This window comes from Mytilus trossulus, chromosome 8 (genome assembly GCF_036588685.1).
Source record: "Mytilus trossulus isolate FHL-02 chromosome 8, PNRI_Mtr1.1.1.hap1, whole genome shotgun sequence".
NCBI classification, from domain to species: Eukaryota; Metazoa; Mollusca; class Bivalvia; order Mytilida; family Mytilidae; genus Mytilus; species Mytilus trossulus.
Window position 1 is genome coordinate 47,796,171 of NC_086380.1, and position 21,092 is coordinate 47,817,262.

At 33.5% G+C, this 21,092-nt stretch overlaps 1 protein-coding gene across 3 annotated transcripts; it reads left to right on the plus strand.

Moving 5' to 3' along the window:
• LOC134681060 (uncharacterized) lies at positions 1–20,362 on the plus strand. Of its 3 annotated transcripts, none has more exons than XM_063540468.1 (6): positions 1–608; positions 9,947–10,102; positions 11,481–11,601; positions 17,378–17,409; positions 17,464–17,584; positions 19,411–20,362. In XM_063540468.1, exons 1-6 carry the CDS (start codon positions 124–126, stop codon positions 19,600–19,602), a joined length of 1,107 nt encoding a protein of 368 aa, XP_063396538.1. In that variant the 5' UTR covers positions 1–123; the 3' UTR covers positions 19,603–20,362. The 3 variants fall into 3 exon arrangements, 2 of the variants coding, with proteins under 2 accessions (XP_063396538.1, XP_063396537.1); XR_010100562.1 differs by having other exon boundaries at positions 5–608; positions 17,378–17,584; positions 19,411–19,686; positions 20,154–20,362; XM_063540467.1 differs by having other exon boundaries at positions 4–608; positions 17,378–17,584.
• Positions 20,363–21,092: the final 730 nt, after the last annotated feature.

Below are 21,092 nucleotides of genomic sequence, written 5' to 3' on the forward strand. Positions count from 1 at the left end.
CAAGTGCTGCGCATGACTTTTAAATGGTTCTGGGGACGTATTCCGGTGCTGCATTCGAACGGTTCTGTGACCGTACCGGCTGCCGTATACTGATGAGTTGAGAACAATTATCCTCGGCACAACATGGCGTCATCCTCGAAACCTAAACGCAAACGCAAACGGCACAGCTCAAATTCAGAAGATGATCCACTGTGGACAAATAGATTAGATGGCGATTATTATTCCGCATCAAGCGATAAGAAGAAGAAATTAACTGCACTGAGTAGTTACATTCCGCGTGAAACAAGTGATTGGACGATGAGCGAACTAGAAAATCTTCAGATTAATTGGAACTGGATCGACCCATCCACGAAGAGCATTGATGAATTTTTCGACATGTTTTCAAATATAAATGCAGGTTTGCCACCCCTCGATGCAGATTTAATCAAGATGATGGATTATTTGAATGCTAACTTGACATTTGACACAAGTGTCAAAGAACTTGAACAGGAAAATTTTGTTAAAGTTAGAGAATATCTTGTTAAAAACTTTCTTCCCAAAGTTGATGCTGATTCAGATGAACACCATGATGATGAAGAGTTGATGAAAACTGTGGGTAGTAGTTCCAGGTAAAATTAAAATTACCATCTTTTCATTCACTACTGCAATGTCAGTCAGGTACTTCTCAAGTTCTTGTAGCTTCATGTCAATCGGGCCCTTAGTCGATCCGCCCCAATATAAAAAAATATTTATAGGGAATAAAAATGAAGATACGATGCAGTCTGGTAACTCCGCCCATCTAAGGCTTTGATCGTGTATATTTCTTCTTTATTATATAAAAATTGCATCAAATTTGATTTGAATCTATTCACTGAAAACTCAATGTTACGTACATTTTTTACTATCTTATTTCCGCAATCATATATCTGAAAAGATTTGAAAATCAATCAGACAAATGGGTCACCTCTGTTTTCACAGAAGTGTGGTTGTCCGGTAAGTCCGTCCATGCGTAGTAAACATGTATGGATGACAGGTTTATCATCATGATCATATATTAACGAACTAGAACTTAAGGAAATGATGTTTTATCATGTTTATAAATGGACCACTAAGAAAGGAACTTTAGATGAACAAAATAAAAAAATTCAAGCCAATATGATAAAGAAATTGTTGAAATAGAAAAATAAACCAAAAATATAAAAAAAAACAGAAAATAAAGAAAAGTAAAAAATATGATTATAGATAAAGATAAGAATGTCAATAGCATGGTTAAAAGTATTTTCTTTAAAAAAATGCCCTCATTCAACATGTTCGGTATTCTGAATTGCAGTTACTTAGACACCATCATCCTTGTCAATGGGTTTAAAGTCTGTGCAGTATCATGAGTATATAGTGGTTTTAATATATAACCCAAAATTTTAATTTCAGAGTCAATATATTTTATTTTCAGTCTTTAAAATCGAAAAAAAAACCACCAAAAAAACAGAAAGCTTGTGTCAAACTTTTCCATACATCATTGTACATATTTATTAAAGATAATGGATCTTTAAGATTTTTTTTATTATTTTGCCTTATATTAAATGGCATTGTCTCCCTTTTTAGATCACCGGAGCCCAAAGGGCCCCATGTGAGCTTATGCCATCACTTGGCGTCCTTCGTCGTCTGTTGTCATAAAATATTTCAAAAATCTTCTTCTCTGAAACTCCGAAGATTTGATCCATGGTCAAACATGGCCACCATGGCTACAAATAGAACATAGGGGTCAAATGCAGTTTTTAGCTTATATCTTAAAAACTAAAGCTTTTAGAGCAAATCTGACATGGAGTTAAATTGTTCAATTTGTCAAGATCTATCGGCCCTGAAATTATCAGACAAATCGAGCAACCCATTGTTGGGTTTCTGCCACCAAATTGGTAGTTTTAACAAAATTTTGCAGTTTTTTGTTATTATCTTGAATATTATTATAGATAGATATAAGAAGAAGTCTTAAAAGCTGTACATGTATTTCATGCTTATCTTCGAAAAGCAGCAGGAAGAGTTGATATTCCTGCTGAGGTCCTGACAAACGTTATTAGAACTTCTAATAAAAGATCCAACTATAAAGACCTTGAATCAGGGCCGTAACTACAATGAGGCAGACGAGGCAATTGCTGGCAAAAAAAAATAATAAGGGAAAAAAAGAAAATGGAGAAAGTTAGGCATGCATGCAGAGGGTAGAACACATCCTTGCATTTTAACATCAAGAATTAAGTAATGCATACTTCGAATAGTAATTTATGTTGACGTGCAGCTTCTGTACTTTTATTTCAACGTAATATCTCTGTATCTGATTACCATCGCCAGTAAACCGGCATTTGGTTCTGTAATTATTTATTTCCCGTTAAAATGAATTATTGATAATGGATATTTCCAACATTATCAGTTCGCAAAGTAAATCAAAATTAAAATAGTTTGAATTCTTCACCTTGCTCAGTTAATATTATTAAAGAAGCATTCACAGATCACACATGAATACCTAAACACCCCACAATTTGTATGTAGTTCTCTTTCAAATAAAATGAAGATTTGAGGCATTTTCAAATGTTTTGCTACAAACCTGGCTGCTATTCGAAAACAAAACATTTATTTTGGATGGATGGAGGATTTGTTTGGTTTAACGGCAAATACATGAAGTAGGCTTTCTTTTAGCTATATATAGAGAGCAAGTTACAAAATGTATGTGATTATTCCATTCAAATGTTAAAAGGACAGGACAAGACCTTGGCAGAATGACAATTTGATTGCTTGATACTTTGAATTTCCATGGAGTATTGTGGGAATACTTTGGGCTTGTGAAATAAAGACGGTCGCACAATTAACCATGGTAAAGGTGACTAGAGAGTATTTAATTTTTATCATTATTGATTGGGTGTAATAAAATTGAGAATGGAAATGTGGAATGTGTCAAAGAGACAACAACCCGACCAAAGAGCAGAAAACAGCCGAAGGCCACCAATGGGTCTTCAGTACAGCGAGAAAATCCTGAATCCAGAGGTGTGCTTCAGCTGGCCTCTAAACAATAATGTGTACTACAGTACACACAGAGAGGATGTAATGTCATACTCCCTACACTGTAAAAACTTGGTGTCACACCAAGAAATTCCAGCAACTCTCTCCAAATCTTGGGAGGAAACTTGGACTAATTCCTCCCTAAAACTCCTTAATTGTTTATTACCTTGGTGTGGTTTCTCCCAACAACATGATTTTTATTGCTATGATTACCTTTGAAGTGTGCCATTAGTAGATGACTACAATAAACATTTCTTGTGTTTCCTGTCATTAAATGACAGTCACAAAAATGATGAAAAGTGTGAGATTTGTTAAATTTAATCAGAGACATATTATAATCTGATTTTATTAAAGAATCCTGTACAACTTTATTTATTATAATTATATTCAGCATTTGTTCTGACAGTGTTGGTTTTTCATACCTAAGAAACATACAAAAACAAACAAAACATCACCTGTAAGTGGAGTATTATTAATAGAAAATAAAGACATATATATTTTAATTGAATTTATTCAATCGTTTTTTCTAAATTTAAATGATAAGAAATAAAGGAAGATTATATAAATATAATATATATATGTAATTTATCTACATTATTTTATTTTATTCATTATTTTTTTTTTGTATCATTACTATTATTTTTTAAACCATGTATATGGACCATAATTTGCTATTGGGCTCCGTTTCCTATAACTATAGAAAAGTGATAAAATGTGAATTACTGTAAGAAAAGTTGCAACTACATCTAAAGATGCCATTATTTTTATCAACATACAAGTGTATGCTACTCTTCCCTAGAAAAAAAAATAAAATATACGAATATCAAAGATTCTACAACCGTATTTTTGTGTCGTTTCTCGCGACCAATAAGAATAGTGAGAAGAAAATGCCCAGAACTATAAGTATTTATGTAGCAGATGTAAGAACAGTGGCGTGATTTTTGTGTCGGATTTCGTAACGCAATTTTTAGATGATGTAATCTGCTTTGTTGTAATAGCATTCTTAAAAACAATATGCAAATATGAACTCTTGCGAGATGTTCAAACAGATAAATCCAAGATGATTTACATTCTTGTTTTGATCTTCGTAATAATTAAGTAAGAAAATTACTTTATCGTTATGCGTTACATTTCACAGGAAACAGAAGTCCAGTTATATATTAAAATTGTTTTTGTCCTAAAGTTCTAATCATTTCCAGTCATACGTGAAACATGTGACTAACATGTGATAACGCCATTACGGCCGGATGTACGAAATACTAGGTCTAAACATTGTTTTTGTTTCCAACGGGATGTTAGCAAACATAATCTGTAGACTTGTTTCGTCTTGTTTAAAAGAGGAAAATACAATTGTCAAAGAGATTGCGCCGGTGGTCTGTTATTTTTCCTATGTGCATAATGTTAAATACGATCCTGTGTGAAAATAAATGCACAATGACTTGACAAAATCGACTTCATATTTGACAGACGTTAGAACACACTTTGTTTCCCGATATTTTACCGTAAATATGAAACAAAAACAATAAATATGATACAAACAACGGAGGTAACAAGATATATTTCGAACCATAATGTTACAATTTTCGGCCAGGGGGCCTCAATCGGCGGCTCCCATTAAACCCCTGCCTCGTCTGTTCCCAAGGCCTAGTTACAGCCCTGTGAATTGTTTATTTAGAGCTAATTTCCTAATGCATGTAGAGCAAGACTTTCAGGTTAGCTTACTTACTTGCTTTGTTTGTATATTGTACAATTTTATTGGGATAACGTCCAATTAAATGTAAATATAATATATACAGGTTTAACTATGCCTATATATATTGTTTGAAGATGTCAAAGCTTGAGTTAAAAGTTTATACAAACAAAGCAAGCAAGCCACCAAAGTTTTACTCTACAAGAATTAGGAAATTAGCTCTTAGTAAATTTTAATAGCTATGATTTTAATTGAATTAAGTGATTACGACCAGCCTTACTTTGGTACACGATCATCAGACAATTGTTGAATAAACAAACCAATTACAAATGTATCTATAGACTAATGATCATTATGGTAATTACATTATTATGTGTTCCAGTGGATTGTGAATATCTATTTATCTCTTCTATGTGTCGGAATTGAATATAAACTTTTCCCAATTGTATTCTGAGTTATCATGGAAAATAACTTCATATTCATATAGAGTGGGGTGCTCATTTTCGCCATATCTTTCCATGTTTTCTTCAGTTTATGTTCAGGTCTTTATGTTTTTGAAGTATACTGATATTTCTATATGAAGATAACTTCAAATGCAAAATATTCTTAGCTTGAAAGCGTGTTTGTTTTGAGTAAAATCATCTGCAGAGTTGGATTAAAGGGTGTTTGAAATTTCCTAACATTTTGTCGATGGGAGACACATATTCGCCGTTTTGACATATCTATTTAAAACCAAATAACTGCAGCTTTTAACTTTATTTATCAAATAAATTTCATTATAGACGAATAGCAGACATTTGAAAGATGTAAAAAACTGAAATTTAGGGCAATCAGTCAAACAATTATTTAGGAATGCTTCTTTGAAATCGTTTTTGTCATTCAGGAAATTGGCTGAAAATCGTTGTCCATTTTTCGGTCCTTTGCCGTAGGTGCCGAAGTTTAGTCACATTTTCTAAAATAATCATATTTGTTATAAAAATATGATTTAACAGCATATTTCTTCCATTTCAACCATCCTTTGAAGTTTTTACACCTCAAAATCATAAAACGGCGAAATTGTGTCCACGGCGAATATGAGCGCCCCACTCTACTAATATCGATGCTGCTTAACAAATTGTACAAATCATACTGATTACTCATTTTTGTATCGATTTAAAGTAATTCATCTGAATGTTTCTCTAAACATGCTAAAGGTAATATTAGGCATCCTTCACTTACCTGCTGTCACTATTCATCGATACTTTTTACAAATTCCATTTATACTGATTCAGATATGTCACAAAATCCGCCGAAGTTAATTATTCATTATTATTTTATTATAGGGCCGGATCAACTAAGGGTGGATAATAATAACTTGTACAAGTAGTACCCCTGACTGAATGTGTCAAGTTTGCAGCATTCTAGACACTTCAGCACCGAGACAAATCGTCACCAGCATGGTGACAGACATTATGTTCTCAACAACTTTGCTTTATATTTTAAAAATCACATTTTTCTAATACTGGATGTTGACTTGACAATGGTAAAACATGGACCAGAGACGGATATGTTAAATCTGTGTACGTTTTCAAAGCACGATTGCTTTTAAGAAGTTCTTCACAGTTATTTCTTCAGGAAAATACTCTAAATGAATGTAAGATAAAGGTATCAGTGATAATTTTAGCATTTTGGAAAATTTGTATGCATAATTAAACCTCACAGCTGTAAAACTGTCAGACAACTTCTTATGGGAGTTATTGCCCTTACACATGGAAATGACAAATGTTACCATTTTTTTTCCATTTTTATACGACTGCAAAAAAATTTTTGTGGTCGTATATTGGTATGAAGTCGGCGTCGTTGTCGTTGTCGTCAGAAGACACATTGGTTTTCGCACTCTAACTTTAATTTAAGTGAATAGATCTCTATGAAATTTTACCATAAGGTTCAATACCACAACAGAAAGGTTAAGATTGATTTTAGGGATAATGGTACCAACAGTTAAGGAATAAGGGGTCAAAAAGGGGACAAAAAAAACCTTCCAGACATAACTTGTGTGTTAGTGTATGGATCTCTCTGACATTGTACCACAAGGTTCCATATCACAAAGGGAATGCTGGGATTGATTATGGGGGTAATTGCCTTAAAATTTTAGGAATTAGGGGCCAAAAAAGGGGCAAAAAACAAGCATTTTTCTAGTTTCATGACAATAACTTGTGTGTAAGTGTATGGAATTTTCTGAAATTGTACTACAAGGGTCCATATTACAAAGGGAAAGCTGGAATTGAGTTTGGGGGTAATTGCCCAAAACGTTTAGGAATTTGGGGCCAAAAAGGGGCCTAAAAACAAGCATTTTTCTACTTTCAAGACAATAACTTGTGTGTAAGTGTATTGATCTTTCTGAAATTATACTACAAGGTTCCATATCACAAAGGGAAAGCTTGGTTTGAGGTTGGGGTAATTGCCCTGAACGTTTAGGAATTTGGGGCCAAAAAGGGGCCTAAAAACAAGCATTTTTCTACTTTCAAGACAATAACTTGTGTTCAAGTGTATATATGGATCTCTCTGAAATTGTACTGCAATGTACCATACTATAAAGGGAAGGCTGGGATTGAGTTTGGGGGTAATGAATCATAAGGGCCACAGGTTCAAAAAATTTGGGGGAGGGATTTTTTTTTCCTTTTTTTTCCTTTTTTTTCTTTAAAATTTTCCATTTTAAATTGGTTATTTCTGATTTATATATAAAAGCAAATAATAATGATATGGTTTGAATAGGTAAATTAAAAATATCTTTAAGTTCTTAGACCACATTCATTCTGTGTCAGAAACCTATGCTGTGTCAAATATTTAACCACAATCCAAATTCAGTGCTGTATCAAGCTTGAATGTTGTGTCCATACTTGCCCCAACTGTTCAGGTTTCGACCTCTGTGGTCGTATCAAGCTGCACCCAGCGGAGCATTTTATTTACATTTATAAGTTTTCATTATTTACAGGCCCTCATTAAAATTCAAATATCTGTAATTGGGAGATATCTGTATTGTATTTTAAGCTTGGCCTTCGTGAAACGTAGATTTGACTGTCACAAATTGAGTTTACCTATATACTGAGCTAGCAACGAAATACAATACAGATATCTCCATTCTAATGCAACATATTAAAATAAATTCCATTTGATAAATATTTTGGCTTACTTCCCAAAGTTGGTTTCCGTCCTCTAACTTTAGTTTGCCTCAACCAAATGTTATAAAACTTCTACAAAAGGCTTATTACCACAAAACACAGATCAAGTTTAAATTTCAGTGGCGTCACTTAAACCGTTCTAGAGTTATGCCCCTTTACAAATGGAAAAATTGCTGAATTTTTCATTCCCGTTCTCTAGTTTAGGAGGGGCCTCAGTGGCCGAGTGGTCTAAGTAGTTACTACTGTAATCACTAGCCAGTCAACACTGAGGTTGTGAGTTCGAATCCCGCTTGTGCGGGTGCACTAGACTCCAATCTAAATTGACTAGGATTGTCAGTTTTCCTATCACAGGTCGGTGGTTTTCTCCTGGCACTCCGTCTCCCTCCACCAATAAAAATTGGCCCAAAAGCGGTGCTTAAAAGTGGCGTTAAAACACCAAAAATCAAATCAAATCTAGTTCAGGTTGCCTCAACCAAATGTTATGAAACTTATTCACAATGCTTATTACCATAAAACACAGATCAAGTTTGAGTTTTGGTAGTGTCACTTTTACTGTTCTAGAGTTATGCCCCTTTACAAATGGAAAAAATACTAGTTTTCCTTTCCATTCCCTAACTAAAGTTAGCCTCAACCAAATGTTATGAAACTTATACACAATGCTTAATACCACAAAATACAGACATGACAGATCAAGTTTGAATTTTGGTGGTGTCACTTTTACTGTTCTAGAGTTATGCCCCTTTACAAATGGAATAATTGCTGAATTTTTTGTTTCTGTTCTCTACCTTCAGTTTGCCTCAACGAAATGTTATAAAACTTATACACAATACATATAACCACAAAACTCAGATCAAGTACAAATTTGAGTAGCGTCACTTTTACTGTTCTTCAGTTATGTCCCTTTCAAGGTTACCGCTGGCGTTCTCCATTTTCGCATTTTGCAAAAAAATAAAAATTGTGGCCATTAAAATTCATCATTTGCGAAAGAATTTGGCGAAAGAAATATACATAATGATTTGATTTCATCCATCTTATTTATTTTTCGTTTTGGCGACGCACGTGTTTCAAGCATATTTTTACGTCTCAACTTTTTCATTTACGATGGTCCAGAAAAGAAAACTGTTGTTATGAAGAAATATATTCAACAGGTTGGGAACAACTCCTCAAATAAGTAACCCTTCAATGTAATAACTATCCCTTAAATCAGGGATCAATTTCAAGTGATAAAAAAAAAATGTTTTGTTGTAAAAACCACTTCTTAGTACAAAAGGGCACATATTCATATCATTTGAAGAAACTTTTCCCAAAGAACTATACAACTATCTGGTATTATATGGTCAAAACATGTCCAAGAATTTTGTAATATTCCTGGACTTATACATGTATCTTCTTTATTTTTAAAAATAAGTGGACCCCTCTTTAAGAAAAGTTGTTCCAAATATAATGAATTTTTCCCCTTTTAAGTTAAAAAAAAGCTAAATTTTTCTTTTTACTTTTCTACAACAGCAAAATGATCCCTTGTCTGAGGGACAGTCCCTTATTTAAGGGATATCCCACATTTGGAGGGTTGTTCCAAAACCTGTTGAAAAGTAAGAAAAGTCTCTGCCTTTAGTCTTTATCCTTCAACTGGAAGGGAAATGTATATCCGATAAACTTTTGAAGATGAATCTTGTGTCCCAGAAGTCAAAATTATGATGTCTATATTGCTATTTTTATAGTATCTTTTAAAAAGTAAATGGGGGGGAGGGGGGGGGGGGAGTTAGAAAGAAGGAACATTTTAAACGAAAAATATATTTATGTAAGTTGGTGAAAAAAATAATTGACTCGGGGAAAACCCTGCCCTTTATAACTTTATATGATATGCTAGCGGGGGCATCATCTGTGTCCCATAGACATATTCCCCATTTATTTGATTTTGCATATATATATATGTACAGGTACGACTCAAATAGACACCAAGTCTGACTTAATAATAGATTATAGAACAAGTTTCCAAATCGACAGCAGATTCTATGCACCTCTAAGCAGTGTCCAGTTCTTATATAAATAATTAGGATTTTTTTTTCAGAGTTTTGATACATCATATTGAAGCTGGAAGACATGACCTTCAAAATGACCTAAAAGAAATACTTTATGATTTGTTGTTGACTTCTAGAACAGTGGAAGAAATGAGGTTCACAACAATGCTGGAGAAGTTTTGCAGAATGTGTAACCTAAAGGGAAGGTAAATTCTTTAAAAAATATGGTGAAAATAAATTTTGACCATTACTATCATGACTATTGACAAGACTGTTTCTTTAACCACTTTGTGCTTAACCTTAACATACTGCAGAATGAGGACTGACTTTTCAGGGTTTTTTTTCACATTGCTGGACTATTGTGTTACAATACATGTACATACATGTAAAACCAGTAAGATCTTGTTTTTTTTAAATTGAGAATAGCAGTAAGATTCCTTACCAACATCTTGCTACAACAAGAATTGAAACAACATGAGCAAGCTTAATTAGTGGAATGAAAATGTTATTTCTTTATAATTTTGAAATTCAGACAGACATGATACAATGTATATGTAACACTTCCAAAAGTGTCAATCTCCCCAACAATGCCCAAACGTGTCCTCAAAATCCTAAATGATCCAAAGGTGTTCAATTATTATTATTTGCAAAGCGTGTCCACTTTAAAACACCAGAACATCTCAAAACTTTTAGCAATAATATGTCCTCAATAAAGGCAATAACTTTTATGGCAATTTAATTTTTGAAAACATGATTAAAGACGTCTGGTTTTGGTTGCAGGATTCTAAAACAGATCAAACAACATCTGCAGGAAATAAAGGTATTATGTTTGGTAAAGACGAATGCCCAAGACATGGAACATTATCCTGTCTATCCACAGTGAAAGATGATATCAATGACTTCTGCTTTCAAATAGACACCAGATAAGAATTAAAGAATGGCACAATAAAAATGCGTTTTGCTTGCAGTGGTTTTATTGTCGAGCCTGCGACTTTAGTTGCAGAAAGCTCGACTTAGGGATAGTGTTCCGGCGGCGGCTACGGCGGCGGCTACGGCGGCGGCGGTGTTAGCTCACTTCTTAAAAGCTATATATTTTAGAAGGTGGAAGACCTAGATGCTTCATACTTTGTATATAGATGCCTCATGTTACGAAGTTTCTGTCAGTCACATGTCCAATGTCCTTGACCTCATTTTTATGGTTCAGTGACTACTTGAAAAAAAAGTTAAAATTTTTTGTATTGTTGAATTCTCTCTTATTCTAAGTAATAGGATAACTATATTTGGAATGTGTGTACCTTGCAAGGTCCTCATGCCAGTCATACAGTTTTCACTTTTAGCCCAAATTGTACCTTGTCCTATAAACATTTAGGAAGATCAAAATCAGTGACAAGAAAAGCATCAACAAAAAACCTCACAAAAATATTTAGCCCTTGACATATTTAAAATCCATGAAATATTGTAACCACCTTAAATAACTGATTAAAACAAGATCGCAATCGATTGACTCGACCTAAATCATCAAATCCTGGTACCCTGTATATGAAAATGATGAAAGGTTAATTTTGAAAATGGTTCTTTTTGTAGTATAGGATTGGTCGAGGAAACCATGATCAAGGATGTACGTGTTGTGGCAGTTCCAGACTTAACTTTCAGAATTTCATCAAATGAAATGCCTGATGTAATACAGATAATGACAGTTGCAGAGGTACTTCTTCATATATAAATAAAGTAAAAAAAATTCAGGCTTGTGTGTCAACAATTAATTTTCATTTCCAATTGTAAAACATATAACTCAAAAACTGTGAAAGTACTTATATTTTCGTGGTACATGTGGTATGAGCAAAAGCTACAATACATGTTCATGGATTTTAGTTTTTTGAAAAAAATCAGTGGAGAAATTTTAAGCCATCTGATATAAACCTTCGATATAAATTCTTTAAATATTTGGCAAAAATAGTACACAGGAGAGCACTTACAAGACTAGACTTAAGAAATCTGCATACAGAACTATGTATCAGATATCAGAATGCAATTTTTAGCTCAACTGGCCCAAAGGGCCAAGTGAGCTTTTCTCATCACTTGGCGTCCATCATCATCGTCGTCCCTTAACTTTTACAAAAATCATGTCCTCTGAAACTACTGGTCCAAATTAAAGCAAACTTTGCCTAAATCATCCTTAGGGTATCTAGTTATAAAAAAACTATTCGATGACCCCGCCCATTAACCAAGATGGCCACCATGGCTAAAAATAGAACATGGGTGTAAAATGCAGTTTTTGGCTTATATCTCTGAAACTAAAGCATTTAGAGCAAATCTGACAGGGGTGAATATGTTCATCAGGCCAAGATCTATCTGCCCTGAAATTTTCAGATGCATCAGACAATCCGTTGTTGGGTTGCTGCCTCTGAATTTGTAATTTTAAGGAAATTTTGCAGTTTTTTGTTATTATCTTGAATATTATAATAGATCAGTCAGGGGCATTACTTAAACAAGTAACAATTAAAATTACCTATACAAGTAATGTTGAAAACGAGGCTAATTTAAATATAACTTATACAAGTTATTTTTCTAAATATTATTTTTATAGGTGTTTAAGAATACAGATTTTACTAGCTTTAAATAATTTTCACAGTTATCTGGTTATTTTTCCCTTGATATATAAAAACTAATTCTTCAGAAACACTAATTAACTTTCCCACACACTTATCTTACATACCAACGCTTCTGGGTCAAAGATTGGTCTCTTGGGACTATTAAATTATCATTTTCCTCTAAAATCTTGAAGGTAGACTGATATAAATAGATTGATACTTGTGAATTAATTAAGACCTGAAGTTATTTATAATTTGTAACCTAATTCAATTATGTGCCTTTAATAGGTAAGTGTAATTTCTATTTTTTTTCAAAAATGTTAAAAATAACTTATTCAAGTAATATTTTTGACATTATTTTCAAAGTAACCCTTTATCTCTATACTCCTCTCAAATCTGATAAATTCTTTATTTTATCATATAAAATGGTGTTTAAAATCATGAAAACTACATTTAGTCTATGAAGACCGATTGGTTTTCGCACTCTTAACTTTAGTTTAAGTGAATGGATCTCTATGAAATTTTACCATAAGGTTCGATACCACAAAAGGAAAGTTGGGATTGATTTTGGGGATTATGGTACAAACAGTTAAGGAATTAGGGGCCAAAAATAAGCATTTTTGTAACTTCCTGACATAACTTGTGTGTTAGTGTATGGATCTCTCTGACATTGTACCACAAGGTTCCATATCACAAAGGGAATGTTTGGATTGATTTTGGGGGTAATTGCCTTAAAATTTTAGGAATTAGGGGCTAAAAAAGGGGCAAAAAACAAGCATTTTTCTAGTTTCATGACAATAACTTGTGTGTAAGTGTATGGAATTTTCTGAAATTGTACTACAAGGGTCCATATTACAAAGGGAAAGCTGGAATTGAGTTTTGGGGGTAATTGCCCAAAACGTTTAGGAAAAAGGGGCCAAAAATAAGCATTTTTCTAGTTTCCAGACAATAACTTGTGCAAGTGTATGTATCTCTCTGAAATTGTACTGCAAGGTTCCATATCACAAAGGGAATGTTTGGATTGATTTTGGGGTAATTGCCTCAAAATTGTAGGAATTAGGGGCAAAAAAAGGGGCAAAAAACAAGCATTTTTCTAGAGTCATGACAATAACTTGTGTGTAAGTGTATGGATCTTTATGAAATTGTACTACAAGGTTCCATATCACAAAGGGAAAGCTGGGTTTGAGTTTGGGGGTAATTACTTTAAATGTTTAGGAATATGGGGCCAAAAAGAGGCCAAAAAACAGGCATTTTTATACGACCGCAAAATTTGAAAAAATTTTCGTCGTATATTGCTATCACGTTGGCGTCGGCGTCTGCGTCGTCGTCGTCGTCGTCGTCTGAATACTTTTAGTTTTTGCACTCGAACTTTAGTAAAAGTGAATAGAAATCTATGAAATTTTAACACAAGGTTTATGACCACAAAAGAAAGGTTGGTATTGATTTTGGGAGTTTTGGTCCCAATATTTTAGGAATTAGGGGCCAAAAAAGGCCCAAATAAGCATTTTCTTGGTTTTCGCACTATAACTATAGTTTAAGTTAATATAAATCTATGAAATTTTGACACAAGGTTTATGACGACAAAAGAAATCTTGGGATTGATTTTGGGAGTGTTGGTTTCAACATTTTAGGAATTAGGGTCCAAAAAAGGGCCCAAATAAGCATTGTTCTTGGTTTTCGCACAATAACTTTAGTTTAAGTAAATAGAAATCAATGAAATTTAAACACAATGTTTTTTTCCACAAAAGGAAGGTTGGTATAGATTGTGGGAGTTTAGGTCCCAACAGTTTAGGAATAAGGGGCCAAAAAGGGACCCAAAAAAGCATTTTTCTTGGTTTTTGCACCATAACGTTAGTATAAGTAAATAGAAATCTATGAAATTTAAACACAATGTTTTTTTCCTCAAAAGGAAGGTTGGTATTGATTTTGGGAGTTTAGGTCCCAACAGTTTAGGAATTAGGGGCCAAAAAGGGACCCAAAAAGGTATTTTTCTTGGTTTTTGCACCATAACGTTAGTATAAGTAAATAGAAATCTATGAAATTTAAACACAAGGTCTATGACCATAAAAGGAAGGTTGGTATTGATTTTCGGAGTTTTGGTCCCAACAGTTTAGGAATAAGGGGCCCAAAGGGTCCAAAATTAAACTTTGTTTGATTTTATCAAAATTGAATAATTGGGGTTCTTTGATATGCTGAATCTAACTGTGTATGTAGATTCTTAACTTTTGGTCTCGTTTTCAAATTGGTCTACATTAAGGTCCAAAGGGTCAAAAATTAAACTTAGTTTGATTTTGACAAAAAATGAATCGGTTGGGTTCTTTGATATGCTGAATCTAAAAATGTACTTAGATTCTTGATTATTGGCCCAGTTTTCAAGTTGGTCCAAATCGGGGTCCAAAATTAAACTTTGTTTGATTTCATCACAAATTGAATAAATGGGGTTCTTTGATATGCCAAATCTAACTGTGTATGTAGATTCTTCATTTTTGGTCTTGTTTTCAAATTGGTCTACATTGGTCCAAATCAGGATCTAAAATTTTTATATTAAGTATTGTGCAATAGCAAGTCTTTTCAATTGCACAGTATTGCGCAATGGCAAGAAATATCTAATTACACAATATTGGGAAATAGCAATTTTTTTTTTAATTAGAGTTATCTTTCTTTGTCCAGAATAGTAAGCAAGAAATATCTAATTGCACAATGTTGTGCAATAGCAAGAATTTTTTTTAATTGGAGTTATCTTTCTTTGTCCAGAATCAACTTAAATCTTTGTTATATACAATATACAATGTATATTCACTTTTTACTACCAACTAATAAATTAAAATAATCTTTACCATTCAGTGATAACAAGCAGTTTTGTTTACATCTTAATATTTTATGATGTATTTAAATGAGTAGTTATTGTTGCAAACTCCATTAGAAATTTTAATTGAGATTAGTTTTGGAATAAGGGAAAGGGGGATGTGATTAAAAAAATTAGGTTCCATTTTCTCATTTGAAATTTCATAAATAAAAAGAAAATTTCTTCAAACATTTTTTGAGAGGATTAATATTCAACAGCATAGTGAATTGCTGTAAGAGAAAACAAAAATTTTAAGTTCATTAGAACACATTCATTCTGTGTCAGAAACCTATGCTGTGTCAACTATTTAATCACAATCCAAATTTAGAGCTGAATCCAGCTTGAATGTTGTGTCCATACTTGCCCCAACCGTTCAGGGTTCAACCTCTGCGGTCGTATAAAGCTACGCCCTGTGGAGCATCTGGTTCTAGTTTCCAGACAATAACTTGTGTTCAGGTGTATAGATCTCTATGAAATTGTACTGCAAGGTACCATACCACAAAGGGAAGGCTGGTATTGAGTTTGGGGGTGATGAATCATAAGGGGGTTCACAAAATTAGGGGGGGGGGGGATTTTTTTTCCCTTTTTTCTTCTTTAAAATTTTCCATTTTAAATTGGTTATTTATGATTTATATATAAAAGCAAATGATAATGATATGGTTTGAATAGGTAAATTAAAAATTTTTTTAGTTCTTAGAGCACATTCATTCTGTGTCAGAAACCTATGCTATGTCAAATATTTAATCACAATCCAAATTCAGTGCTGTATCAAGCTTGAATGTTGTGTCCATACTTGCCCCAACTGTTCAGGGTTCGACCTCTGCGGTCGTATCAAGCTGCACCCAGCGGAGCATTTTATTGTAGTCTTTTACAAAAATCTCCTCTGAAATTACTGTGCCAAATTAAACCAAACTTGGCCTAAATTATGCTTAGGGTATCTTCTTTAAAAAATGTATCCGATGACCACACCCATTGACCAAGATGGCTGCCATGGCTAGAAATAGAACCTTGTGGTCAAATGCAGATTTTGGCTTATATATCTGAAACTAAAGCATTTAGAGCAAATCTGAGAAGGAGTAAAATTGTTTATCAGGTACAAATCTTTCTGCCCTGAAATTTTCAAATGCATCAGACAACCTGTTGTTGGGTTGCTGCCCCTGAATTGTTAATTTTAAGGAAATTTTGCAGTTTTTTTATGCCCGTTTACGGGTCGTATTATGGTATACCGTTGACCGTCTGTCCGTCCGTCCTTCGTCAACATGTCGGACATTAACTCAAAAAAGCTTTAACCAATATGCATGAAACTTTGGTGAATTGTTTATATCTATTGACGTGAGCTCCCTTTCATTTTTTATAAATTTCAGAATTACCGTTTCCAAGTTTTGGGGTTTTATTCATATAACCAATTCCAAGTTCTTTGGCTACATTTATTCAGAAACCTATAATATGTCAAATATTTAATTACAATCCAAATTCAGACCTGTATCAAGCTTGAATATTGTGTCCATTTTTGCCCCAACTGTTCAGGGTTGGACCTCTGGGGGCGTATCCAGCTGCGCTCAGCGAAGCAGTTTATTGGTTATAACCTTGAATATTATAATAGAAAGAGATAAACTGTAAACAGCAAAGTAAGCTCTACAAATAAGTCACCATGATCAAAATTGTCAATTGACCACTTCAGGAGTTAATCTTCTACAAAAATTTTCTGCTCTGAAACTACTGGGCCAAGCTCATTATAGATAGAGATAACTGTAAGCAAGAATGTTCAGTAAAGTAAGTTCTACAAACAAGTCACTGACACAAAAACAGAGAGTTTTGTCATGAATTCTATTCTTGTCTTAAATAATGTAGAGTGTCCTTTGTTTAATATGCACTGCAACACATTGACCAAGGTGAGCAACACCGGCTCTTAAGAGCCTCTAGTTATTATTGCGATATTAAACCAGTCAAATTATTTTTATAAAGAAACCTTGCAATAATTTCTGAATGTACAGTAGTTATTAATTATGAATTAGTGGGTCCTATATGGTTTTCCTTGTTCTTAGGTTAAAGTTTCAACCAATGATTCATTAGTTGATCAAAAGATTCATGTTACTAGACAAAAACCAGAGGCTATTGATAAGGAGACACTTCAAACTATGGATCCATCAAAGATAAGAGGATTTAGCCAACATGTTGGACAGCTGATCATTGGACTAGGCAATTCTTGCTTCAAAAAAGAATGTCTTGGCCTTTTGCTCCATGAGACAAAGGTAATGTTAATATATAGCTAATTGATTAAAATGTTTCGATCAACTCTTAAATGATTAACACTTTCAGTCCAGTAAAATTAATGATCCCTTTTGATAGATAAATGATATTTTCTATAAAATTGCATTACTATCAGTACAAATCAGTTTAGTTATTTGGATGCCCTGTCCCGATGTCATGGTCTAGCGACTTTGTATTAATTGTCAATGCTGCTGTCCCTCAAATTGTCTTTTTCAGAATTTTCTGCTGACAGCAAGACATTTCTCTGTGTCAGCAGTTAATTATACCCCACACAACAAATAAGGACTTACTATGTAGATGTGCATATCGACAGGAAATTACGATTTTTTTTTGTAGGAGTTATGCCCCTTTAACTTAGAATTTTGGCCAAAATATACTACTGCAACAGTTTGTCATCCCAACTTCTCTGAAACCACACAACAGAATTTCATGAAACTTTGTAGATAATAAGGACTTACTATGTACATGTGCATATCGACAGGAAATTACGAATTTTTTTTTGTAGGAGTTATGCCCCTTTTACTTAGAATTTTGGCCAAAATATACTACTGCAACAGTTTGTCATCCCAACTTCTCTGAAACCACACAACAGAATTTCATGAAACTTTGTAGATAATAAGGACTTACTATGTAGATGTGCATATCGACAGGAAATTACGATTTTTTTTTTTGTAGAAGTTATGCCCCTTTAACTTAAAATTTTGGCCAAAATATACTACTGCAACAGTTTGTCATCCCAACTTCTCTGAAACCACACATCAGAATTTCATGAAACTTTGTAGATAATAAGGACTTACTATGTAGATGTGCATATCGACAGGAAATTACGATTTTTTTTTTGTAGGAGTTATGCCCCTGTAACTTAGAACTTTGGCCAAAATATACTACTGCAACAGTTTGTCATCCAAACTTCTCTGAAACCACACAACAGAATTTCATGAAACTTTGTAGATAATAAGGACTTACTATGTAGATGTGCATATCGGCAGGAAATTACGATTCAATTTTTATTGTAGGAGTAATGCCCCTTTAACTTAGAATTTTGGCCAAAATATACTACTGCAACAGTTTGTCATCGCAACTCCTCTGAAACCACACAACAGAATTTCATGAAACTTTGTAGATAATAAGGACATACTATGTAGATGTGCATATCGACAAGAAATTACGATTCAATTTTTTTCTAGAAGTTATGCCCCTTTTACCTAGAATTTTGGCCAAAATATACTACTGCAACAGTTTGTCATTGCAACTTCTCTGAAACCACACAACAAAATTTCATGACACTTTGTAGATAATAAGGACATACTATGTAGATGAACTTATTGCAGGAAATTACGATTCAATTTTTTTTCTAGGAGTTATGCCCCTTAGAACTTAGAATTTTGGCCCAATTATACTACTGCAACAGTTGAAACTTTGTAGTTTATGAGGACATAATATGTTAATTGTGCATATCCACAAGAAAATTTTTATCAGTTGACTTTTGTAGAGTTATGAGTCTTTGAACTTAGGAATCTGGTGAGATTTTGTTTGTCAAGTGACAATGTGGGGGTGTGGGGTATGTGAGGTTCTTTAATTTTTTTATTAAAATTATTTTTAGGGTTTCCCCTTAGCAAATCATGGACTTTGCAAGGGGAAGGGTTTATCATTTTGTGGAGCAAGATCACTGGGTACTTCTACTTTTTTTCCAGTGTGCTATATTCACAAATATCAGTTTAAAGTGTCTTTTATACCATCTCTTGGGCAGGTAACAAGTAACTTTCTAGTGGTATACTAATTAAGTATAACTGATTTTTCTTTTCAGATACTGATAACATGCCTGTCTACATCACCCAGGTATTGTACTCATATCAAAGATAAATTAGGTCCAGAAGACAAAGCTACTCTGCATTTTATTGGACCTTATGATATATTAAAGGCAAGGGAGAGGAGCCAGCTGATAAAAGCTTTTCTACGTTTAGGAAACCGACAAAGATTAGGAATACCAAAAGTATAATCTGCCTTTTGTGTTACTAGAATCTGCTCACCCTATCAAAGCTAAAGTGAATACCAAAGTTGATTCATAGTAATGAATATAGAGGTGTAATACCACCAAATCATGGTACGTCACATCTGGTTGCATACGAAAGTAGGTCTTAAAAAATATTCCCTTGAATTTGACCGTTGTAGGTAATTAATCCTACATTTTATTGCAGTAAAACTATTTCTGTGTCATAAACATATGTCTTGGGTATTTCAAAACACCATTATTTTTATTTGTGATTTCTATAGAAAATTTTGTAATCTTGAGGTTACATGGTTACTAAACCTTGTACACAGATAGAATAAGAGGAGAAATTTGATTGGTTAACTTCCAATGATTTTTATTTTCTTATATGCAATGAAATGTTATGTGAAACTTTTTCTATAGAACTGGACAGGATAAAACTTTACTCATGCCAAGTATTTCTTTATTTGAAACAAAGATAAATTCTGCACAATTTTTTGAAAAGTGCAAATTTAACAAAGACTAATAGGGGAAAATCAATGATGGTATTACACCTAGAGGTGGAATCTCTTAAAATACATTTATTTTTTAGTACAAAATCTTAGTGAAATTGTTGCCACAACATTTTGTAATTCAAGAACAAAGCAACAAAAAGTTTATTTATACAGCATCAGAGTTATTTTCAGAGCTAGATATAAAGATATGTATATATATTAACATTATTGTGACATAGGAAATGTACTAGAAAATGCAAGAATGGTGAAATTCATCTATTATCCATTACTTATCATCCCCTGTTTGACACATTGCAAGGGACATAGAAATACCCTGCATCCATCCAGTCTTGTAAGTGCTCTCCTGTGTACTATTCTTGCAAGATATTTATAGAATTTATATTGAAGGTCAGCAATGTCTAGAACAAGTTTGAAAAATCAGTGCAGATCAATTTTTATGCCCCCGCCATAGCGGAGGGGGTATTGCGATTAACCCTTGTCCGTCTGTACGTCCGTCCCAAAATTGGTTTCCCTTCTCTAACTTTAGTTTGCCTCCACCAAATGTTATGAAATTTATACACAATGCTTATTACCACAAAAACACAGATCAAGTTTGAATTTTGGTGGCGTCACTTTTACTGTTCTAAAGTTATGCCCTTCTACAAATGGAAAAATTGTTGACTTTTTGGTATCCCTTCTCTTACTTTAGTTTGCCTCAACCAAATGTTATGAATCTTATGTTGTGTTTTGTGTACTATTGTTTGTCTGTTTGTCTTTATCTTTTGTAGCCATGGCGTTGTCAGTTTATTTTTGATCTAGGAGTTTGAATGTCCCTCTGGTATCTTTCGCCCCTCTTATATGCACAATGCCAATTACCACAAAACACAGATCATGTTTCAATTTCAAGTAAAAAATGTTTTAATTTTTTCAATTATATTATCTTACTGGGTTTTACTGTGAGTTTTAAGTTTGCTTGTGAGCAGGACAATGAAATAAATCTATACT